Source organism: Procambarus clarkii, chromosome 89 (genome assembly GCF_040958095.1).
Source record: "Procambarus clarkii isolate CNS0578487 chromosome 89, FALCON_Pclarkii_2.0, whole genome shotgun sequence".
Taxonomy (NCBI): Eukaryota; Metazoa; Arthropoda; class Malacostraca; order Decapoda; family Cambaridae; genus Procambarus; species Procambarus clarkii.
The window spans coordinates 8,152,686-8,179,315 of NC_091238.1; the positions used below are offsets into that span (position 1 = coordinate 8,152,686).

The 26,630-nt window shown below is 43.6% G+C and overlaps 1 protein-coding gene across 5 annotated transcripts in view; it reads right to left on the reverse strand.

Annotated features, from left to right (window-relative positions):
* Positions 1-13,372: 13,372 nt before the first annotated feature.
* The window catches only part of Arpc5 (Actin-related protein 2/3 complex, subunit 5), a 32,383-nt gene continuing 19,125 nt past the window's right edge, over positions 13,373-26,630 (reverse strand). For all 5 annotated transcript variants that reach the window (XM_069317931.1, XM_069317930.1, XM_069317929.1 and 2 more), the window contains 2 exons: positions 21,302-21,405; positions 13,373-16,213 (listed from right to left, as the gene is read on the reverse strand). In XM_069317931.1, the coding sequence (XP_069174032.1) occupies positions 16,001-16,213; positions 21,302-21,405 (317 nt within the window). In that variant the 3' untranslated portion in view covers positions 13,373-16,000. The remainder of the gene's footprint in view (positions 16,214-21,301; positions 21,406-26,630) is intronic.

Genomic DNA, 26,630 nt, shown 5'->3' on the forward strand with positions numbered 1-26,630 from the left:
TTTTTATTCTAGCATTGTTGAGGCAGTTGATAGTGGTAAGGATTGCGATGTTGTATACCTTGACTTTAGCAAAGCTTTTGATACAGTGCCACATGAAAGACTGATTAAAAAGATAGAGTCTCATGGTATTGGGGGTGCTATATTAAGCTGGATTAGGGCATGGCTATACCAAAGGAAACAGAGAGTTAGTATAAATGGAATCAAGTCAGAGTGGGAAAATGTTGTAAGTGGAGTGCCTCAAGGCTCTGTCCTGGGACCTCTGTTGTTTATAATATACATAAATGATTTAGATTCAGGTTTGAGTAGCAACATTTGCAAATTTGCCGATGATACGAAAATCGGTAGGGAAATTAATTCGGAGGAGGACTCACTATCACTTCAAGTTGATCTAGATAGGGTTTTGAAATGGTCAAAGGATTGGCAGATGCAGTTTAATGCTGATAAATGTAAAGTTCTGAGGTTAGGTAATGATGATAGAGTTACAAGATACGAGCTAGATGGTGTTGTGATTGCGAAGTCGGATTGCGAAAGGGATCTGGGAGTTATGATTAGTAAGAATTTAAAACAAAAAGATCAATGCATAAATGTTCGTAATAAGGCAAATCGGACACTTGGATTTATTAATCGCAGCGTTAGTAACAAGACACCTGGTGTGGTTCTCAAGCTATATCTTGCTCTAGTTAGGCCCCATTTAGATTATGCAGTTCAGTTTTGGTCGCCATATTATAGAATGGATATAAATTCACTTGAACGTGTCCAGCGTAGGATGACTAAGTTAATTCCCCAAATTAGAAATCTTTCATATGAAGAAAGATTAACAAAGCTTAAGTTGCATTCACTGGAAAGGCGAAGAGTTAGGGGTGACATGATAGAGGTTTACAAGTGGATGAATGGACATAACCGGGGGGATATTAATAGGGTATTAAAAGTATCAACACAGGACAGAACACGAAACAATGGGTATAAATTGGATAAGTTTAGATTTAGGAAAGACTTGGGTAAATACTGGTTCAGTAACAGGGTTGTTGATTTGTGGAACCAATTGCCGCGTAACATTGTGGAGGTGGGGTCCCTCGATTGTTTCAAGCACGGGTTGGACAAGTATATGAGTGGGATTGGGTGGTTATAGAATAGGAGCTGCCTCGTATGGGCCAATAGGCCTTCTGCAGTTACCTTTGTTCTTATGTTCTTATGTTCTTATAACTGAAAACTCACACCCCAGAAGTTGAAGTTCAGTTGTATATAGTCCTGGGGACCATTCAGGCTTGTTTGCATATATATATATATATATATATATATATATATATATATGCAACAATGATCACAAAAACACTGATCCAAGTATGCAGAATAACCACATATGAAAAATAGAAAATGCTTAACGCGTTTTCGGCTAATTCGCCTTCATCAGAGCAAAGTAGAATGATTCTACTTTGCTCTGATGAAGGCGAATTAGCCGAAAACGCGTTAAGCATTTTCTATTTTTCATATGTGGTTATTCTATATATATATATATATATATATATATATATATATATATATATATATATATATATATATATATGCGAACAAGCCTGAATGGTCCCCAAGAATGGTCACTTCTGGGGTGTGAGTTTTCAGTTATATATATATATATATATATATATATATATATATATATATATATATATATATATATATATATATATATATTCATTCCACACATTCTCTTGTCCTATTTACTTGTACAAAATCTTATTCCTAAATGCCAACTCTTCCTTGATATATGTAATAGACAAGTAATAGAACCCATAAGCACTACACCAAAAATAAATATATCTTTGATATTCCTCTAAATCTGCGCAAACACTCCATTCAAATAAAAGGACCCAGTGTATAGAAACGCCCTTAAAGGACCCAGTGTATAGAAACGCCCTTAAAGGACCCAGTGTATAGAAACGCCCATCCCAATGAATAAAAAAATTAACCTATACTTTATTCAAAATTAAAAAAAAGGTACCTTATTTTACCTATTTTTTAAAAGGTACCTTGTAGGGAAAGGATAGGTCCATTAAAAACTGAGACAGGTCAAATAACAGATAGTGATGAAGAGATGAGTAGTATTTTTAATAAATATTTTGTATCTGTATTTACTAAAGAGGAACTTAACAATATGCCTTCAGCCGAACAAGTCTATGTGGGTGGGGACGAGGACAGGTTGACGAGTTTAACAGTTACCAGGGAGGATGTTCTTAAACAAATAGTAAAACTCAAACCAAACAAATCCCCAGGGCCGGATGAAGTGTTTGCCAGGGTGCTTAAAGAATGCAAAGAGGAGCTTTGTGACCCACTGTCAACCATATTTAATAAATCAATAGAGTCAGGCAGAGTGCCAGAGTTTTGGAAAGTTGCTAATGTGATACCAGTTTTTAAGAAAGGAGATAGATCACTTGCGTCTAACTATCGACCAATTAGCCTAACGTCTATTGTGGGAAAGTTACTCGAATCTATAATAGCAAATAAAATTCGTCTTCATCTTGAAAAACATAAATTAATAATTGAGTCGCAACATGGTTTTATAAATGGCCGTTCATGTTTAACAAATTTGTTATCTTTTTATTCTAGCATTGTTGAGGCAGTTGATAGTGGTAAGGATTGCGATGTTGTATACCTTGACTTTAGCAAAGCTTTTGATACAGTGCCACATGAAAGACTGATTAAAAAGATAGAGTCTCATGGTATTGGGGGTGCTATATTAAGCTGGATTAGGGCATGGCTATACCAAAGGAAACAGAGAGTTAGTATAAATGGAATCAAGTCAGAGTGGGAAAATGTTGTAAGTGGAGTGCCTCAAGGCTCTGTCCTGGGCCCTCTGTTGTTTATAATATATATAAATGATTTAGATTCAGGTTTGAGTAGCAGCATTTGCAAATTTGCCGATGATACGAAAATCGGTAGGGAAATTAATTCGGAGGAGGACTCACTATCACTTCAAGTTGATCTAGATAGGGTTTTGAAATGGTCAAAGGATTGGCAGATGCAGTTTAATGCTGATAAATGTAAAGTTCTGAGGTTAGGTAATGATGATAGAGTTACAAGATACGAGCTAGATGGTGTTGTGATTGCGAAGTCGGATTGCGAAAGGGATCTGGGAGTTATGATTAGTAAGAATTTAAAACAAAAGGATCAATGCATAAATGTTCGTAATAAGGCAAATCGGACACTTGGATTTATTAATCGCAGCGTTAGTAACAAGACACCTGGTGTGGTTCTCAAGCTATATCTTGCTCTAGTTAGGCCCCATTTAGATTATGCAGTTCAGTTTTGGTCGCCATATTATAGAATGGATATAAATTCACTTGAACGTGTCCAGCGTAGGATGACTAAGTTAATTCCCCAAATTAGAAATCTTTCATATGAAGAAAGATTAACAAAGCTTAAGTTGCATTCACTGGAAAGGCGAAGAGTTAGGGGCGACATGATAGAGGTTTACAAGTGGGTGAATGGACATAACAAGGGGGATATTAATAGGGTATTAAAAGTATCAACACAGGACAGAACACGAAACAATGGGTATAAATTGGATAAGTTTAGATTTAGGAAAGACTTGGGTAAATACTGGTTCAGTAACAGGGTTGTAGATTTGTGGAACCAATTGCCGCGTAACGTGGTGGAGGTGGGGTCCCTCGATTGTTTCAAGCGCGGGTTGGACAAGTATATGAGTGGGATTGGGTGGTTATAGAATAGGAGCTGCCTCGTATGGGCCAATAGGCCTTCTGCAGTTGCCTTTGTTCTTATGTTCTTATGATACTGGTAATGGCTTAAAAGGGCCACCACTTACGGGCTATTCATGCCCGTGCCACCTTTTGGGTGGCTAAATCTTCATCTATCAATCAGCTAAACTAGTCAACCTGTCCTCGTCCCCACCCACATAGGCTTGTTCGGCTGAAGGTTACTCCATTGTACCCCTGGCTTTGCCTGCATCTCAAATTGCAAATTGTTACTTACAGTGTACCTGAGAGTACTTGTAAGCAATCTACCTCATTTTTCATTTTTGCTCAATTTGTTTTTGTATTGCTTAGTCTTGTTTATATTTTTGTTTTGTATCTCTATATCTTGTGTTTTGTATAGTCCATGTTTATATGTTTTTTCGTTAATCTCATTTATTACCTAGGTTGCCTAGCCTAGCCATACTCCCTTACTCCATTGTACCCCTGTAAGCCCCTTTTGAGTTTGCTTTGTTCTGTATTGTGTACATCTTTTTCCCTATTTTATAGCTTATTTCTACCTTGTTATTTGCCTTTCTTCCCTTGTTTTTCCTGCAATCAGCTTTTTTTATGCAGACAAGTATAGACCCTGAACTTAACCTCTTATCCACTATCTATGACAATTATCACTTTAATGATCTAAATTGCAGATATTTTGCAGCACATGATTTAAACAATGTATTAACTCATAATCACAATATCTCTGTAATCAATTTGAACGTTAGATCCCTAGGTAAACACTTCGATGATGTTAGTGCCTTGATTGAAGCTATTGACAACAAATTCTCTTTTATTATACTTACTGAAACATGGTTGAAAGAGGATACTACTCAGCTCTTTAACATGCCTAACTACTCAGCAATTCACAACTGTCGTCAACTTCAGAGAGGTGGTGGCACTGCTCTTTACTACCACCAAGAACTAACATGCTTAAAAGAAATTAGAACCAGAGACTGCTATGGGGAGTATATCTTCGCCAGCTTCAGAGTCAAGGGTGCCGAGTCTGTCCTGTCTGTGGGTGCAGTTTATAGAATTCCTAACACTGATGTGTCCGAATTCAACTCAAACCTTAGAAATCTAATACTTGATAACAGACTGAACAAAAACCACCTAATTATCGCAGGGGACTTTAATATTGACCTCTGCGAGCCTGAACGCCCCACTGCTGTTAGCTTCCTCAACTGTATGAATTCCTGCTTCCTCATACCCTTAATCACTAGACCTACTAGAATCACTGATAGCACTGCCACGACGCTCGATCACATCTGGACAAACATAACCTCTCCGCTTACTTCAGGTATAATCACCGATAACACTACAGATCATTACCCCACATTTCTCTTAACTAACATTAGCAAACCACCTCTTGAGTCAAGAGTGATACGTTTTAGACTACACAATGAAACTGCTATAGACAATTTTATAACTGCTGCTGATAATGTCAACTGGGAGTCCGAGTTAGGTAACATAGTGGACATCAACCTAGCAGTGCAATCTTTTCTTGAAAAAACTCTTAGCCTTTATAATACCCACTGTCCTATGCTTACAAAACAAGTCACAACCAAAAGGCTTAACAATCCCTGGCTTACAAAGGGAATACTTAAATCTATTAATAAAAAACATGACCTTGAGAAGAAGTATAGGTTAGGAATTGTCTCCAAAGAATTCTCAAAGAATTACTCATTATTGCTGTCTAAGATAATTAGACGAGCCAAAACTAAATACTACGAAGATAAATTTACCCAAATAAAGAGCAACATTAAACAAACTTGGAGAACAATTTCTCAAATATTGGGATCAAAGAAGTCTTTAAATAACAAACCGACTCTCCTGTCTAATAACGATGGTCAGCTTTCAGCCTCTGATTCTGCTATTGAGTTCAATAGGTTCTTCTCTTCCATTGGTTCATCCCTTGCAAATGATATTCCATCTTCCAGTACAGACATTAATGACTATCTTTCAGGTAACTATCCACAGTCTCTGTACCTAAAGCCTATTAATTCCACTGACGTCAATGAGATAATCCTTTCCCTTAAAACCAAGTCTGGTGCCCTTGAGGAGATACCAACTTTAATTTACAAAAAAGCCTCCAGATCTTTAGCCCCTGCTATTGCTTTGCTCTTCAACAAGTCACTTGAACTCCAAACCTTCCCAGATATTCTAAAAAAAGCGAGAGTAACGCCTGTCCACAAATGTGGTAATCTCACAGATGTTAACAACTACAGACCTATATCTATCCTGCCAAACTTGTCAAAAATTTTTGAAAAACTAATCTATAAGCAGCTTTACTCATATCTAGCCAAACTCAATATACTTAGCCCTTGCCAATATGGCTTCAGACCCAAAAAAAGCACTAACGATGCACTTATTAGTATGCTTAACTCGATTCATACAGCTCTTGATAAAAATGAGTTCCCTGTTGGGTTGTTTGTGGACCTGCGTAAAGCTTTTGACACTGTCAACCACCAAAACCTTCGTCTTAAATTACATCATTATGGAGTCAGAGGACACTCCCTACAATACCTCAAATCCTACCTTACTGACAGGCTCCAATATGTTTCTGTGAATAATACAATTTCTCCCACCCTACCCATCAACATTGGTGTTCCCCAGGGCAGCATACTTGGCCCTCTCCTCTTTCTCATCTACATTAATGACCTTCCAAATGCCTCCCAACACCTCAAACCAATTCTATTTGCTGACGACACAACCTTCATTTACTCCAGTCCTGATCCCCTTGCTCTAAATGCCACAGTAAATACTGAGCTAAATAAAGTCCATCTGTGGCTAACTGCCAACAAACTCACCCTTAACATTGACAAAACCTTCTATATTCTGTTTGGCAATAAATCCTCTAATCAAATAAATCTCAAAATAAACAATACCCAAATTTGTAACAAATTAGATGGCAAATTCCTTGGCATTCTCATTGACCACAAGCTTAATTTCCAGGGACACATTCTAAACATATCAAAAAAAGTTTCAAAAACTGTGGGCATTCTTTCTAAGATCAGATATTATGTACCACGCCCTGCCCTGGTGACTCTCTATTACTCCCTTATCTATCCATATCTCAACTATGGTATTTGTGCTTGGGGCTCTACTACCCAAAATCACTTACGTCCTCTAATTACTCAACACAAAGCTGCTATTAGGACAATATCCAATTCTGGCCCCAGACATCACTCGGTACCCCTACTTAAATCTCTGAATATGTTAGACATTAAGTCACTGCACATTCTCTCATGTGTATTATACATATATAAAACGCTAAACTATAATGCCAATCCTGATCTCAAAAGCTTCATAGAAGGTTGTATCAGAACCCATGAGCATCACACCAGAAATAAATACAGTTTTGATATTCCTTGAGTACGACTTAATCAAACTAGAAATGCTCTACAAATCAAGGGGCCCAGAATGTGGAATGACCTTCCCAACCATGTTAAAGACTGTACCTCTCTCAACCAGTTTAAGTTAAAAGCGAAGCTATACCTAATAAATTCCCTGTAACCTACCTTACCCTTCTATTGTCAACCAATGTCTGTTTTTTTCTTTAAAGAGCGCTGTTTGTCGACATAATTGTATTTGTGCTGCTTTTTCATCTATGTTTTCATTTCTTGTTTTCATTCTACTCATTATGCTCAATTAGTATTAAGCTTGTCATTTAAGTTTATCATGCCCGAAACGCTTCGCGTAATAGTGGCTTTAGGCATTGTATGTACTAGCTCTACCTATAAGTCAAACAATCCTTGTAAATATTTATTGTATGTATGTACCTTACCAAAATAAAATTGTATTGTATTGTATTGTATTGTATTGTAAGGCATAACTCAGTTTTTAATGGATCTGTATTTTCCCTAATCTTTGTTCGATATAACTGAAAAAACCTTCAGGGTTTGTCTTCGCTTGCCCTGTTATGCGAATTTCATAGTTTCTTTTTGCCCTCATTATCTATTTTTAAACATTTATAACCAGTTGTATGAATTCTTGTTCTAAACTGACTTCCCCATTCTTAATCCTTTTGTACTACGCCCAAAAGGATGGTTAGTCATACATGGAATCAGGGGAGAAAACACCAGCCTCAATACAAAAACAAATCAACTCTGACTAAACAATCAGGAGAGAACATAAAATGTAAGGCTGATTTATTAGCCCCCCACTAGCAAAACCTAGTACAGCACAAGAATATCTTCCAATATTCCTGAGTGTATGAAGTGATTACAGAGCTCAAAGTACCTCATACCATTTGGTCTGAAGTCACTTATAACAGGGCAGTCACAGATATATTGTTGGAGAGTATGTCCCAACACTCTTGTTCACATTGTTTACAATTGGAATGTTCACCATTGGGGGATTTTGCCAGAGATATTAATATCCCAGCCTAATTCTAACAATTACAATGTCACACTGTCTAGGGAATGTTTTATGCTGCCCGTATATATAATTCTTGGTCATGTCATAGCTCTTTATACTCGTGCTTTCTGGCCATGCAGGTCGGCGTTCAATCCCTGACCGTACAAGTGGTTGGGCACCATTCCTTCCCCCCGACCCATCCCAAATCCTTATCCTGATCCCTTCCCAGTGCTATATAGTCGTAATGGCTTGGCGCTTTCTCCTGATAGTTGAATTCAATTCAATTCCAGGTGTGGATGGAATACAATCCATAGTCGTAAAGGAGCTATGGCAGATGAACTATGTCTACCAATGAAACTCCATTTCAGAAAATCTTTGGACCAAGGGATATATTTCCCATAGATTATAAATGTGCAAATGTCACCCATATTTTCCAGAAAGACAGAAAGAGCTCGGCAGAAAACTACCGTCCGATCAGCTTGACATTACACATCTGTAAGTTCATGGAGAGACTCAGGGAAGGAATCATCCACCATCTCACAGAGAACAATCTTGTAAAATCGACACAACAAGGGATTGCTAAGAAGAGATCCTGCCTTGCACAAACCTGCTCACATTTCAGGAAATGGTAACCAGTTGCTACTACTAATTTTAAAATCTATCTAGAAAATATCAAGGCAAATAAGGATACCTTCGATAAGCCGCCGGCTTCCTGTCCTCGTCGAGGCCACTTGAGTATTAGTGGCCCTTGGGTAAATTCAGGTAAAAAAATCTGTAATTAGCTTATCAAGACTTTAATTTACTTAGCTAAATAAATTGTGGGGTTCAGTTCCTGAGCCAATATCTTGTGAATACCCATATGAGAGTCACAGTCCCTGTGGTGTAGTGGTAAGACACTCGCCTGGCGTTCCGCGAGCGCTTTGTCCTGGATTCGTATCCTGGCCGGGGAGGATTTACTGGGTGTCAATCCTTAACTGTAGCCTCTGTTTACCCAACAATATAAAGGTTCTTAAACGATTTGGCGGGGAGGTCGTATTCCGGGAGACAGGATTAAGGACTTGCTCGACGTTAGGCATACTAGTGGCTGTACAACAATGTAACAACTCTTATATATATAAATAAAAAAACTAATAAAAAATTTGTTACCTGAATTTACCTGAGGACCACTAACACTAGTGACCTCAAATAGGACAGGAAGCGGGCGGCTTGTCGAAGGTCCCCCCATTTGCATTGATGATTTTTCCAGTTGGACTTTAAAATTTAACAGTTTTGGCATTTACAGTTTTGGCGGGTAGGCGGTTCTTTGGGTTTATAACCCTGTGGGTGAAAAAGCATCTCTTGTTCTCAGTACTACATTGTGGCTTGATCTTGAAATCATTGTTCCTTGTTTGTGTCACATCTGATCTTTTTAAGAAATTTTCCGGATCGGCATCCTCCAAATTGTTCAGTATTTTAAAAGTTTCAATGAGATCAACCCTGTCACGTCTGGTTTGCAGTGTTGTTAGCCCTGTGGCCCTCAACCGTTCCTGATAGGTGAGTAGACTTAGCTCTGGAATGATTTTTCTTGCCTGGTATTGTACTCTCTCCAGAGCAGCTATGTCCGTCTGAAGACGTGGTTTCCATGGTTGCATACAGTAATCCAGGTGGGGGGCGCACCAGATTTATACAACTGAATCATTACCTTCTTTTCCCTTAAAGTCAAACGTACTCGTCATTATTCAGAGTGTTTGGTTGGTTGTTTTGACTGCTGCCCCTACCTGCTGTGCAACTTTGAGCGAGTGGTGAATTTGGACTCCAAAGTCCTTTTCTTATCAGCTGCTGTAATGTAATGTTATTAATTTGGTAGTTGTGGCGTGGGTTGTTGTTGTGCCCCTCATGCATGGTGATGGAGTTGTCAATATTAAAAAGCATTTGCCAGTCTTTTGACCATTTGAAGAGTTATTGTATATCTCTTTGTGTCTATTGTGCCTCTAAGTTTTACACTACTGCCCACATGATAGGTATGAAGTCCTGGTACTACAGTAGAGTTCGTTCTTGACTCGCAATCGAAAATCCAGAGCAGGACAAAAACGGGCTCATTTCCTTTCACCTAATGAACCTGTTCACCTAACAGTAAGTAAGCACCCGGGAGTTAGTGAGCTTGTGGAGGTTGCATCCTTGACGGGGTCAGTAGTTGTTGAGGACCTCCATATAAGCCTAACATGTATATATTTGCTGCCTGTCCTCTCGACACAATGAATTTATTATTGGGTTGACAACCTGGTCAGCTGGTGCTTGCAGCTCATAACTTCTCACGTGGGTACCACAGCACAGATTAGAAATACTGTACTTTATTAATGTTAGTTTTATCAGGGATATAAATACCTGTACAGATCTTCAGAGATTTAAAATAAAAATCAACGGTCTTGCACAATATTGTTGAGTAATTACATGTTTACCCTTGTTGAGTAATTACATGTTTACCCTTATTTATATATACAAGAACATGCAGTTGGGTGTGCCTATAAGGTAATACACCCAAGAAACCGCCTACCCGCTGAAGGTGTAAATGCCAAGATATTAATTCAGTTTAAAATTCAGCTGGAAAAATCATTAGGAACAATGGGGGGATCCTTGACAGTCGTCGGCTTCCTGTCCCCGCCAAGGCCACTAAGCATATAGTGGCCATCAGGTAAATTCAGGTACTGTACTGTAATTCTTGTGAAGCCACTAACATAATAAATAAGGGTCCTCGTAGTACAGTCGGGTTCGTTCTCGACACACAAGCAAGCATTCCGTGTTCGAATCCCGGGCGGGACAGAAATGGTTGGGCACATTTCCTTTCACCTAATGCCTCTGTTCACCTAGCAGTGAGTAAGTACTCAGGAGGTAGTCAGCTTGTTGTGGGGTTGCATCCTAGGCAGTGTCCTCGATAAAAGCCAAACATGTATGAATGCACTCTGGCTTCCTGTCCCCAGACATAGTGAATTATTTAACATACACTGGAATATATGTGGCAATACCAACAATATCTGACTGATGGGAACAGGAAGCCTGCTATGTTCATCGAAGAGTCCCCATTAGATAACAGTTTACCTTTTTCAGGATGTAACACACAGCAGCTGTTTAACACCCACACAGAAATGCACCTTCTCCGGTGCGCTCCCGATTGGACTACTGTATCCAACCATAGAGACCACATCTTCAGACAGACAAAGCTGCTCTGGAGAAAGTGCAACACCGGGCAACAAAAATCATTCCAGAGCTAAGTCTACTCACCTTTCAGGAACGGTTGAGGGCCACAGGGCTAGCAACACTGCAAACCAGACATGACAGGGCAGATCTCATTAATACTTTTAAAATACTGAACAATTTAGAGGATGCTGATCTGGAAAATTTCTATAAAAGATCAGATGCAACACAAACAAGGAGCAACAACTTCAAGATCAACAAGCCACAATGTAGGACTGAGAACAGGCAATGCTTTTTCACCCACAGGGTTATTAACCCATGGAACCGCCTATCCGACAAAGCCGTAAATGTCAAAACGCTTAACTTTTAAAGTACAACTGGAGATCATCAAGGCAAATGGGGGACCTACGACAAGCCGCCAGCTTCCTGTCCTCGTTGAGGACACTAGTGTTAGCGGCTCTCAGGTAAATTCAAGTAAGTTCAAATACCCGATTTGAACCTGGCACAATTTGGTTGTGAGCCGTCTTAGCTGAGCTCCATGCTGCACATTACCTACATAACTATGTGTTATGTAGGTAATAAGCTCCCACAAGAGGTTGTTCTGGAAATTGGAACACGCTGGACAGGGAGACTTTTGACATGGATGAAAAATTTTCTAACTGACAGACAGATGAGGGCGGTAATCAGAGACAATGTATCTGACTGGAGGAGTGTTATTAGTAGAGTACCTCAGGGTTCAGTTCTTGCACCAGTAATGTTCATCGTCTACATAAACAATCTACCAGAAGGAATACAGAATTATACAAACATTTTTGTGGATGATGCTACAATACTGGGGAAGATAAGAGACACAGACGATTGTAATGCCCTTCAAATTTATCTAGTTAAAATAAGTGCTTGGAGCATCAAGTGGCAAATGGAATTCAATGTGAATAAATGCCATGTTATGGAATGAGGAGTCAGAGAAAATAAACCTCACACAAATTACACATTATGTTGAAAGGCATTACAGAACTCTTAATAAAGAATGAGACCTAGGGGTGGTTTTGGATAGTAAGCTGTCGCCAGAAAAACATTGTGAGAGGAGCGTATGTGTTGCTTTCCAATTTCAGACTTGCTTTTAATTACATGGATAGTGAAATACTATAGAAACTATTCATGACTTTCGTGAGACTATAATTGAAATATGCAATAGTTGTATGGTGCCCAAACCTCAAGAAGCATATAAATAAACTGAAAAAGGTGCAAAGGCATGCTACAAAATGGCTTCCGGAACTGAAAAACAAGAGTTACGAGGAAAGACTAGAGGCGTTAAACATGCCAAAACTAGAAGATAGAAGAAATAGGGGTGATATGATCATCACTTACAAAATACTAACAGGAATCGACCAAATTGACAAAGAGGAATTCCTGAAACCAACAACTTTACAAATAAGAAGACACAGGTTCAAGCTAAGGAAACAAAGGTGCCGAAAAAATATTAGATAGGTTTCTTTTGCTTTTTCTTTTTTAAGTGAGAAAGCGGTGGAGGTTAAAACCGTCAGTAGTTTCAAAGCGTTATACGACAAAGAGTACTAAGAAGAAGGTATACTACGAGCATTGCTCTCATTCTGTAACTTCACTTAACAGGAACAACCGTGGACATCTTCAAGAGGAAACTAAATTGTTTCCTTCAAGGAGTGCCAGACCAACCGGGCTGTGGTGGGTATATGGGCCTGCAGGCCGCTCCAAGCAACAGCCTAGCAGACCAAACTCTCACAAGTCAAGTCTGGCCCCGGGCTGGGCTTGGGAAGTAGAAGAACTCCCAGAACCCCCCCCATCAACCAGGTAAGTAATTACATACACACGCTACATTACCGTGGATGTACCATTTCATTCACTTTGGGCACTAGGTGCCTCGAACACCCGTCCTCTGATGTGAGAGGCGGATGCTCTACCAACTATGGGTTAACCTTAATAAGAGAAAGTTCCCAAGACTAGTAAACACTCAAGCACACACCCAAGTATTTTACCAAGTCTTTCCCAAATCTAAACTTGTCCAATTTATATGTTGTTTGAATACTTAAAAACACTACAGCGTGTAAAAAAGAAAACAAATCTATACAATAAAATGTATTTTGTGAAAGGCAACAGTTCATACAATACACAAAAAATATAAGAAAATATCAGCTGACAGCCTGAAAACTGCTGACACATTTCAGTCTGTTCATCCTGCGTAGAGAGAAAAAATAATCAGCGTGAACACCGGAAACTTGAAAATTCGTCTGCTACATTCCAATGTATACCTTGGGGTAGGGAGATGAAAAAGTGTGTATGTAGAGGCATGAAAGCAATGTTCTACCATATTACATGTCAACATTTGTCTTCAAACTGAATAACAGAAACTTCCCAATGGCACCTTAAAATGACTTTAGGAAAGCAGCAACTATATTACATGTCCTTATTGCTCATATTACAACATGCAAGAGAACTGGCTGCATTGTGTCCTGTTGAACAAATTTCAGTTAAAATTATTTTGTTAACAGACACTGTTTATTAATAATATATATATATATATATATATATATATATATATATATATATATATATATATATATATATATATATATATATATAATATATATAATATATATATATATATATATATATATATATACAGGGTATCTAATTAAGCACAAAGTTAATACAATACAATTATTTATGTCTTGCAGAAGTCAACAATAACAAGTGATCAAATGTGTATGCATAATGTTAAAGCGTGAATTTTACATTTGTCAGTCGCCCTGTAACAGTCATATTAATACTCAAATGTTCATATTCATTCTCATCTCATTTAATCAATAAGTCACTTCTGCCCACTTCACTGTAACTGCCTGAAACACATTTCTTACACATATGACATATGCTTCACAAATTTTAACTTGTATGAAATCAGAAGAAATAAATCTAGGACAATTTAGATAGCACATTTAATTTTGTGTTGATATTTATACAGTATTTGGTTAAACAAAAGAATTATTTGGCCATGTTAAATAATCAGACATAGAACAAAAGAATCTCCATCTGAATGATAAGACACTAAATATAATCCTAAATCTATTCTTAATTTTTATGTTGTTAACTGTAGCTTTGTGAGCCTATAGCTGTCACTGTTGTGAGGTCAGGCTTCCATACAACACTGACAGGCTGCAACATTGTCATTGTTGTGAGGTCAGGCTTCCATACAACACTGACAGACTGCAACATTGTCATTGTTGTGAGGTCAGGCTTCCATACAACACTGACAGGCTGCAACATTGTCATTGTTGTGAGGTCAGGCTTCCATACAACACTGACAGGCTGCAACATTGTCATTGTTGTGAGGTCAGGCTTCCATACAACACTGACAGGCTGCAACATTGTCATTGTTGTGAGGTCAGGCTTCCATACAACACTGACAGACTGCAACATTGTCACTGTTGTGAGGTCAGGCTTCCATACAACACTGACAGACTGCAACATTGTCATTGTTGTGAGGTCAGGCTTCCATACAACACTGACAGGCTGCAACATTGTCATTGTTGTGAGGTCAGGCTTCCATACAACACTGACAGACTGCAACATTGTCATTGTTGTGAGGTCAGGCTTCCATACAACACTGACAGGCTGCAACATTGTCATTGTTGTGAGGTCAGGCTTCCATACAACACTGACAGACTGCAACATTGTCATTGTTGTGAGGTCAGGCTTCCATACAACACTGACAGACTGCAACATTGTCATTGTTGTGAGGTCAGGCTTCCATACAACACTGACAGGCTGCAACATTGTCATTGTTGTGAGGTCAGGCTTCCATACAACACTGACAGGCTGCAACATTGTCATTGTTGTGAGGTCAGGCTTCCATACAACACTGACAGGCTGCAACATTGTCATTGTTGTGAGGTCAGGCTTCCATACAACACTGACAGACTGCAACATTGTCACTGTTGTGAGGTCAGGCTTCCATACAACACTGACAGACTGCAACATTGTCATTGTTGTGAGGTCAGGCTTCCATACAACACTGACAGGCTGCAACATTGTCATTGTTGTGAGGTCAGGCTTCCATACAACACTGACAGACTGCAACATTGTCATTGTTGTGAGGTCAGGCTTCCATACAACACTGACAGGCTGCAACATTGTCATTGTTGTGAGGTCAGGCTTCCATACAACACTGACAGACTGCAACATTGTCACTGTTGTGAGGTCAGGCTTCCATACAACACTGACAGGCTGCAACATTTTAAAAACCTAATTTACTTTTATCAATACAAAGGAAACAATCCCTGAAGGAATTCTGCACACAAGCATCTTCACACCATTTATTCTTCTTGTACCAGTTTGCAATCCTTCTCTTAAAAACAATAATAATAACAAAAAGAAAAAAAAAAAGAGATCTACAAATTTTCTTAATTGGAATCTTTGGTAAATAAATTACAGTACTACAATACTTTCTACTTTCCTACAATTGTAAATGCCAATTAATATACTGTACAACCAAATCCACTGGAGAGCTATTCCTGGAAATTTACTTCAATAAAGAATACATAGGTATGAGGAAAAAAAAAAGATTTATGCTACATGCAAAACCTCAAAATAAGGATTATACATTTGACACAGATTCACCATGTTTAGATTGTCCTGTATATTTTAAACACAATATTCAGTCATATAAATAATATCTATTAGCAAATGATTATCTCTCAGACTCTTTTTCGATCAGTGAGCACCCTAACAATACAGCCTACTCCTCCAGCATTGTATACTTTTTCGTGCCAAATGAGAAGAATGGCCGAGGAACCCTCTGAAGGCCTTTCGAACCCACGGTAAATGTACTTCATTAAAACATCCAACTGTGTCTTGTCGAGCGACGTAATGATTTGATCCATTTGAGCTTTGTTCACCGAGAGTAGCACCTAAAAAACAGAATAAAATGTATTTAGTTTAAAATAAGTTTACATTTATATCCTGGCAAAAAATCAGCGTTGAATGTAATGAAACACCATTTTCTGGGCGAGCCACGGAGGCTAGCCGGAGCTATCCAGGCTGATAGGAATAGTCCTAACTTTTGGCATCAGTCAATGTGGGTGGAGTTCTAGGCCTACCAGGGACCACAGGCAGAACCTGGCCCCCCCTCAGAGAGGCACGAGGAGCAATGGCCTATAGAAATGCACATGTGATTTTGGAGCATTCTATATCTGCCATTGACCGGGACAGGCACCCAGAAAGGTAAGCACCTCAAAACAAACCCTATTCTGGTAAACCCAGCGAAAATAACAAAATAAATGGACAGAACTCTCCCGAGGGAAAACGAGCAAACAAGCATGACGTGACACGAGCCGTGCCACATGTCTGCATAACTCCCCCCTCCCCAGAGTGAGGCACCCAGAAAGATAAGCATCCGATGGGAGCAGGTCGGCCGAGCGGACAGCACACTGTACTTGTGATCCTGTGGTCCTGGGTTCGATCCCAGGCGCCGGCGAGAAACATTGGGCAGAGTTTCTTTCACCCTATGCCCCTGTTACCTAGCAGAAATATAGGTACCTGGGTGTTAGTCAGCTGTCACGGGCTGCTTCCTGGGGGTGGAGGCCTGGTTGAGGACCGGGCTGCGGGGACACTAAAAAGCCCCGAAATCATCTCAAGATAATCTCAAGATAGATCCCAAAACAAACCATTATTCTGGTTAAAATATTGCTACCGAAAGCTGAACTAGTGAACAGAACTCCCCAAATGAAAACAAGCATGACGTCACTATGCTGCTGTCTGCAAAACTCCCCCTACCCAGGAGGGTGAAGGGGGAGCCCCAGACCCTTATCCCGGCTATCCACCCTGCAATTCTGAGGCTGGATGTCAAAACACGTGAAAAAACTGCCGACCAGAGGGAGGGAGCGTTGCCAGGAAGCCTCAAGGTCTCGCCCAGAAAAAAACGTTTCATTACATTCAACGCTGGTTTTCTGGGAAAAGCCCCATCGGCTTCTCGGAGCTACGTACCCAAAGATAACAGAAGAGGGACAAACCCGGGAGGCAATTGTCAACACAGCAAACATACAAACGTCACTGACACGAGGATAGATCACAGGTGGGCCGGACCGAAGGACCCAGTAGACAACCTGGGAGACCCAAACCCTGGAACAGGGAAGAAAGGAAACCGGTACACCCAACGCGTGTCCCCGGCCACAAAGCACACTGGAAACAGTGGAGAGCCACAACCGGACACAACACACGATGTACCCCCGGCCAGACCAACCAAGCATCAACAACCCAAGGACCCCTCCAGAAAACAGCAGTCTCATTCCTCACCAGAAAAGAAGGAGACAGCTGCAAACGATGAATCGGAACGTGTCAAGAAGCATCCGTGAGGTCAGGGGAAACCGTCAAAGAGCCTGGTTCCAACAGAAGACGGACCTGGGACAGAGTACAGTAGTCATCCAAAAGGAGGGGACAATAAACCCACGGGATCAGACGGGACAAGCCCAGAATGAACCTGAGGTCCGCGCAATCCCGTTTCGGAACTGGAATGGGCGGGAAAACCACCTGAAGGATGAGGTCGATTCGACCATGCCCAAGCAAACTCACTTCGAGATGACCCGACAGCGCAGGAGAAGAGGCCCGCCCCGCCAACCCTGACCCTCCCATAGGAGGAGGGGCCACCTAATGCCACCGCCAGCTGCACGAAGCAATCCGAAAGGCCCACAAATCTTGGGACCAGGCATGAGCAAACTGAGCGAGCCTCCCACCCCCCAACACCCTGTCAATAGCGCGAACCCCGAAAGGGCCGACTCCCTATATGAGAACCTGACCCCGAACAGAGCGATTACCACGCCGACCAGACAAAGATGGTTCCGAAGAGAGTGCTGGCTCCGAAACTAGTACCACTGGCCTACTACGACGGGAAAAAACCCGAGCCCTGGTACGACCTAGCCGGGTAGACCCCTACAAGCTTTCCCCCCCCAGAGAACCAACAATTCCGACATGGGACAACAATTAGACGAAGCTGCCTGCAGATACTGCACAACTGCAGACTCTTCAAACAGCAATGGGCAAAAAGGCGAAGAAAGCCTAAGAGCCAGGGCCCAAGCAGATTCCACAGAAGCAAGCACCGCCTGCCGACACGCGAGACGGGAAGCAAAAATACAGCGACACCGCATCCTGCAAGATCAGCGCAAACAGCTCCAAAAGCGCAGATGCCGCATGCACCACCGAGGCCAACGCACCAGACCCAGGAGCAGCCCAAAGAGCCTCCATGTTCACCTTAAGCCAGTCCCAAAAAAACCTGAACCACCGTATGAGCCTCGTGCCACTCAAGGGTGCGGGACCAATAGAACAAATGCCATGCCTCCAACGAGAAAAAGGGGCAGTCTGCAAGCCAGGACGATTCCAGAACCTCATAACGAACCCAGTAGGGACAGGTAGTGCCCTACACAAAAGAAAAAGGATCCAATAAGAGTGCATAATCTGGGTTGCGCAGGAGCTAAGCCGCAGTGGCCTCCCGCACCGCATAGGGGCGGGATGCAGGAGGCCGAAAACCTTCGGGAGACGAGACCGAAGAACCCTCGGGATCTTAGTACCGAACCCGAGGAAGGGTAAACACCAAATCCAACTTATATGAGAGGGGGGGGGGGGAAGAGAACCCTACCCCCTGTAACACCAAGCTCTGCTCTGAGGGTACAAAAACCAAAGCAGGGTCCAATGGGGTCCAAGACCCCCCCAAGTCAAACCCTCCCCTGCCCTGGAAAACTCCCCACGAGGACCCGGAGCAAAGCCGTCCTCCAAACCCCCCACCTCTAAAGAAAGGGAAGCAGCAGCAGGAACAAAGGGGGCCCACTGGTCAGACCAGGAAGCTCCGGCTGGAGGACCAGGCTCGAATACCTCCGTCGTCACACCGGAAGGGGACTCTCCCGAAACTGCCTGAGTCTCAACACCAACTAAACCTTGCCCTGACTCCGAAGCCCTCAGATGCTTTGGACCCGGAAGCAAAGGGAGAGGACCAGGACACACAACAGAAGGAGAAGGACAAGGTAGTGCGGATGGAACTAAAGTCGAGGCGACAAACACCCCCAAGTTCGGGCCCCTATAACCAAAGCGGGGCAGTCTCGGGGCACAAAGGGTAGCAACCAAAATTGAGCATGCAATGTTGAAGCTGCCTGCTCCCGCACATCATGATCATCGGTCTGGGTGAATTGGAGCACGACCAAGCAACAAAACTCGCAAGACTCCAGGTCGAATGTGTCCCTGACCCAACAAAGCAGCATGACAGAAGCACACCCAGTGAGAGTCACCCTGAGACAAGGGGACAGAGCAACCTTCAAACTGGCACAAAGCGAGAGGGGACCCAGGGGTTGCAACCATTGGACCACAAAGCCCTTGCAGAGTTTCCATGGGCCCTTAGTCATGGTATTCCAGAACTACTGAGCAAACTGCTAAAGCTGAACCCCCGGGACGTGTACACTCGCAGGGGCCTAGCAGAGGATCACTAAAGTACAATAGGGTGTGATCAATCAAAGGCAGACCCACACAAGGCAGGAAAAACAAAAAGGAAAATAAAACCCCGCAAGAAGACAACGTACCCAGGCGGAACAGAGCCGGCTGCTATGAGAAGTGATAACTAGCTGCACAGTACCCTGCGCCCCAACCAGTGACGAAAACTACCCCCCTACCCAGAGGCAAACAGGAAGCATGAACACTCCAGCTGACTTCAAGAGCAGTCAATCACCGAGCAGCAATAGCCACAGCGGAGGTAAATTCTAAGGGTGATATAATTACTAAGGTAAATAATTCGGGGTGAGAATAGCTTAAGCTACCTCATCCCTTTGTGTGTATATTACCTCAATAAACTTATTTCAAGGTGACAGGGAAGGGAACCCTAAGTGCATGCAGCCCGAGTACTGAAGAAATTTACTCCTGGCTCGCACACCCCTGTAGATACAGTACCACACCACAAGGGCACAGAACTGGAACAATGCTGGAGCCAGACACATGACCATTGCCAATCACATCAGCTGAAGAACTGCAGGGTGGATAGCTGGTGTGAGGGTCTGGGGCTTCCCTTTTTCCCTCTCGGGAAGGGGGGGGGGGGGTTGCGCAGACAGCGGCGCGGCGACGTGTTGACGTCATGCTAGTTGCTAGTTTTCATTTGGGGAGTTCTGTCCACTCGTTCAGCTTTTGGTAGCAATATTTTAACCAAAATAGCGATTTGTTTTGGGGTGCTTACCTTTCTGGGTACCTGACCCAGTTGATGGCAGACATAGAATGTTTCCAACCACACAGGGGGTTTCTATAGGCCATTGCTTCTTGTGCATCTCTGAGGGGGGCCAGGTTCTGGCTCGTGGTCCCCGGTAGGCCTAGAACTCCATGCACATTGACTGATACCAAAGTCTAATACAGTATATCTATATCAGCCTGGATAGCTTCAGGGAGCCGATGGGGCTCCCCCCCCCCAGGAAAGAAAATAAATTTTTGTGCAGCCCCCTGTTGTGAGCCGCAACTTGGGAATGGTCAGTTGGTGGTCTGGGGGGGGGGGGAGGGTAAGGGTGGTGACCTGGATAAGCCTAGAGAATATGTTTTCCCCAGTGTTAGGGGGACAATCACTTACCAATAAACTGCTTTCAAATATACTTTATTCACAGAAGACCAAATTTTCTTATCGGTACAATAAAAGAAAGGCTGTCTCCTTTAGGAGAGCAAAGTCTTAAGTTATTTATCATCATTTTACAATACTGTATTATTAAAAAATATTAACATTACGTAATCACCATCACTACTACACTGACCTTCCATATACTAGACAGGCATTAACTCAAGAGAAAAGAAGAGAGGAGTACAATACTGTATTGGTAAAGGCTATTGATATTAAGGCATGACACCCATCTACTGACCTTGCCTTGCACGGTGTGTAGCATCACACACGACCATCACCACTGCCACAACAGTAGGTTATCGTTATAAGCCTGTACTATTAAAATACCTCGAGTGTAAACAGAGATACATGGTACCATTTAGCTCACCTTTAGGACTAAATTTAATGCCATATCTTTTGCCTGCTCATTTTTCCCCTTGGAAGCCACAGGAGCATTTGCCAGTAAGAGTTTCAGAGCATCAGCATGGTTACCTGGGAAATGAAATGAGTTAATATGGTGTTCATCTTTGACATTACAACAACCATTTTGTAATAGAAAAGGTTTTCATGAATACAGTACACAAGTAAGAAGACAGCATTTGAGCATGTGAAAAGCTTATTTCAGAACAAGTTATTCTGTCATGCTTTGAACAGCAGGTACACCCAATTTATGCAGTACAGTATTTAGATTATATGGAATCACAGATACATGAGTAAGCACGTTACAGAAATGTATTTAAAATTTTGTCAATATTGTGCTGCCTAACATAGGAAAAACTAGAACTAAGTTGGACATTCATGTTGCCAATATGTTAATATTATTAGGGATGAACTAATTTTTAAAGAAATATTTAAATATACAGTGGCACCTCCCTATAACAAAGGAGCAAATCTGGCCACCAGGTCTATCTTCTTGAGGTTATCTTGAGATGATTTCGGGGCTTTATTGTCCCCGCGGCCCGGTCCTCGACCAGGCCTCCACCCCCAGGAAGCAGCCTGTGACAGCTGACTAACACCCAGGTAACTATTTTACTGCTAGGTAACAGGGGCATAGGGTGAAAGAAACTCTGCCCATTGTTTCTCGCCGGTGCCTGGGATTGAACCCAGGACCACAGGATCACAAGTCCAGGGTGCTGTCCGCTCGGCCGTCCGATCGGTCTACCCTCCACATTTTGAATTTTTCTGGAAAACCAGTGTTGAGTGTAATGAACCACCTCTTTCTGGTTGGAATATGGTGGCTCCCTGTTGTTAACCCCCTGGATGTCTCAAAGTACACATCATGTCACACCAGGTCCTTACAAGTCACTAAAAGTCTACCAGAGGTCAAATCCTGGTCTCTCGGGTAGCTCATTATGTCAATGACCACCTTGAGGGAGTGAGCTCGTACATGTCAATGTCTGAACATGACACAAAACTGATGAGGGATGTAAAAACAGAGGAGGACTGCAGGAAGTTACAGGAGGACCTAGACAAATATAGTTCCACTCCTATAATACTGGAGTATGCCTAACACCGGAGGCACACAAACAGAATATTAACATCGGCAGCATATCGGATGTTGGCAAATATAAAACCATCATTCAGAAACCTAAATCAGGACTACTTCAAGGCAATCTAAACAACATTTGTTAGACCAATACATGAATATGCATCACCTGCATGGAATCCCCACTTTGTAAAGCCAAAATTGAAACAGTACAAAGGTTTGCAACAAGACTGATGCCAGAGCTAAGAGGGTTATGAGAATAGCCTAATGGATCTAAGTCTCAAAGCCCTAGATGATAAAAGGAACAAAGGGGATATGATCACAACATACAAGACAATGGGGAAAATAGATAAGATGGACAAGGATAGCTTCTTCAAATTGAAAGAAAATAGGACAAATTGAAAGCTGGAAACACATGAGCCGAAGGAATGTAAGGAAATACTGTACTTGAGCCTGGTATGGGTAGTCAACAAGTGGAATGCTCTGAAACAAGAAGTTGTACAAGCCATCCCATCCACAAATTTAAGGCCAGATTCAACAAAGAATTTGAATGTCAAAATAGTTAAAGCGAAATGCAACAGGTGCAACAATGTTACTAGCCAGGCCATAAAGAGCTGGACCTCACTCCTACCCACGTAGCCACTGTTAGGCTAGGTAAGTACCACAATACAAGGTCTACCCAGAGGAAAGTCCAATTCAAATAGTGTACTCAGAGAGTACACTATTTATTTACACTATTACTAGGGTACACTATTTATTTACACTATTACTAGTGTACTCAGAGAGTACACTAGTAATAGACTCAATGAGAGTAATGACCCAATGCTGTGGTCATTACTTGAGATTTTGATTAGTGTAAACAAGGCATCAGTCATAACTGCTCACAATAGCAGTCTAAAAAACCAGCGTTGAATGTAATGAAACGCCATTTTCTGGGTGAGACCCGGAGGCTCCCCGGAGCTTTACCGGCTGATATGCTAATGTCAGACTTTGGCATCAGTCATGTGTATGGAGTTCTAGGGCCTACCGGGGACCACGAGCCAGAACCTGGCCCCCTCAGAGAGGCAAGGGGAGCAATGGCCTATAGAAACCCCCGTGTGGTTGGAAGCATTCTATGTCTGCCATCGACCGGGTCAAGCATCCAGAAAGGTAAGCATTCCAAAACAAACCCCTATTCTGGTGAAAATTGCTACCTAAGCCGAACTAGTGAATAGAACTCTTCAACAGAAAACATGGAAACTAGTATGACGTCATACGTCACCGCGCCGCTGTCTGCGCAGCTCCCCCCTCCCCGGGAGGGGGAAGGGGGAGCCCCAGACCTCCCACGCCGGCTATCCACCCATCAGTTCTGAGGCTGGATGTCAAAACACGCGAAAAACGCCGACCGGAGGGAGGGAGGGTTGCCGGGGAGCCTCCGGGTCTCACCCAGAAAATGGCGTTTCATTACATTCAACGCTGGTTTTCTGGGGGGAGCCCCGTCGGCTCCCCGGAGCTAACTACCCACAGAGGAAGGTCAAAGGGACAAAACCGGGAGGCGGACACCACGCACCCCCAAGGAGGCGAGACAACCGGCAGCAAACGCCAACCCAAGGCGCCACAGCCCCGAAAATCCCGGGAACAACACGAGAACCACGAGCAGCAAGGCCCCTGCACGAACACCAAAAATCCATGCCCGAAAGACTGCAAGGCCACGTCGCCCAGACGGCAGCGAGAGCAGCGAAGCCACGAACGCCACAGGCATGAGGGAAGAACACAGGCAGCTTAGCCGCAAGAACACGGCTGACCACCCGGGACACCATCACCCGCGAACCGGGAAGAACAGAACCGGATCAACGCAAAACGCGCTCCGGACCCAAACGCCGTGGCACGCAAACAACAGCAGAGGGCCGCCACTGAACACAAAAACGACACACCCCCGGCCCGACCAACAAAGCACCAACAAACCCTGGACCCCTCCAGAATGCAGCAGCCCCACCCCGCGCCAGAAAAGATGGAGACTGCTGCCATCAAACAACCAAAACGCTAAAACCGAAGGAGCAAGAAAACACAGCGAACCGACCCCCAGAGGCAAAGGCCCAAAGGAAAGAGCCGACGAAAAAACACACCGGAACCGAAGGGGCACTACCAACCGAGGAGAAGACAGAGCACGCTGACCAGAGACCAGGATGGTGCAAGCGGCGCACGAACAGGCCGGAGGTGAAATGACGCACAAGACAGCTGACTAACGGTGCAGAAGCAACACCAAGACCGAAAGCAAGCTGAAGCGGCTCCGCCTGCGCCGCACGAAAAGAGGCGACAGTATGTGGCAAGACGACGGCCCCCAACCCCTACTAGAAAACCAAGCCGAGAGTAAACCAAGCCAACAAGGAGGACCCACCGAAGAAGGGACAGGAAAAGGAAGGACCGCCAAAATACCCCATACTGCCGCCAAGAAAGCACGCAGGTGGGACACCTACCACGAAGCCACCTGACCACCAACCGGAGGCGAGACCACGAGGCAGAACATAAGCAGCCCCGACAAGGCCCCCCCCGAGCCCAGGAAAAAGGCGGAGCCGCGAGAAGATCTCGGGCGCGACCACCGAAACCCAGGCGGCACAAGGAGATGGAACGTCTGCCGAACAGAAAAACTCCGAAGCATGCAAGCCCGCCAGGAGTTCAGAAACGACGGGTCCGACGCGAGACATCGCAAGAACCCCCCCAAAAAAAGTAAAACAACAACAACCGGCAGGGCAAGCTAGGAAAACCAAAGAAGGCGGAAGGGTCGCCGCCAGAACAGGACCCGAACCAAGGGGCACGAACAACTGCAACAGACCGAGACAAAGAAGCACATCACAGGACACAGGCTGACCAACGCCTAAGAACACAAGCAGAACATTCCTGCTGCAGAAGAGGCAGGAAGAAAGAGCAGAAGCACAAAAAAAAAAAAAAAAAAAACCAGGAGAACAACCAGGGGTGGACAATCAGGCAGGGACAAAAACCCCACGCAATCCCCAGGCACAAAACGGCAGCAAAGCGCCACTCCACAACCGGACACAGGAACAAGGACACGCCACCGTGAAACACGGTACCAATGCTCACGTGCAGCAGCAGCAGCAACAGGCACCACTGCAACATGCAACATGTAAATAGCAACTCCCCTCTGCAAAGGCAGAGAACGGAGCAGGCAGACCCCAGACAGGGCCAACGGAGACACGACAAAACCCCGCAGGCCCAGAAACCTGCACCAGGCGACCGACGGCGGAGAAAACCCCGCTCGATACCTGCTGGATGAGGTACTGGGAGCTCTTTTACACCTCAAGCCCGGCCCAAGGTCAGGCCAGACCGGCCAGAGGATGGCCCACCAGGCAGCTGCTAGGAGCAGTCCACCGGCCCACATACCCCCACAACCAGGACGGGCCGGAACTGCCATACGAAAACAGGCCAGTGCGCCCTGGAAGTCCACGGACGAACCAGCAAGAAGGCTTATGCTCGCAAGTAGGTCGTGTAACAAGCACAGACCACTGATGGTAATACAGTGTTCCCCAAAAGTGCCAAGAGCACCACTGCACTCCACTGGTACTATCCCGCAAGTTCTACCAGATAGGCGGGACCCAAGAGCCAGAGCTCAAATCCTGCAAGCACAGCCAGGAGCCTCACCAGGTGAGTACAGAACCAACCCTACAACCCCCACACCTCACAACATTAAAAAAGGAGGGTCCCCTGAATGACTCCAGCATGGGTTGGACATGCACATGAGGGGGACAGGAAGGGGTGATAAAGGGACAGTCACTGGTGTGCGAACGGTCTCAGTCGTACAAAATTATACCTAAATAAAAACAGGTATATGAACACCGCCGCATCCAGCGCCCGGCCAAAAGACGCCAGACCGCAGAAACTCACCTGGCGAATGGTGGCTCGAACTTGACACGACTCAACCGTGCCCAGAAGAACTTGGGAGCACCGCCAGGTGAAGACGCCAGAGCCGGACCCGCAGGAGAACAGGGAGAGGCGAAGGAGGCGGTCCACACCCATGACACAGAAAACCGCGGTGTCCTCCCCACAACTGGGAACCAGGACACCCCTGGTGCAAAGGGGCACATACCGCAGCCAGGGAGAAGAACGAGAGGCGAAGCACTGTAGCAAAAAAGGGCGCAAAACCCCAGCACTGAACCATCACCCAGACCAAAACAAACTCCACGGCGCATGCGCATAACACGCTGGCCGAACCGCACACCCTCCCTGCGGGAAGGCG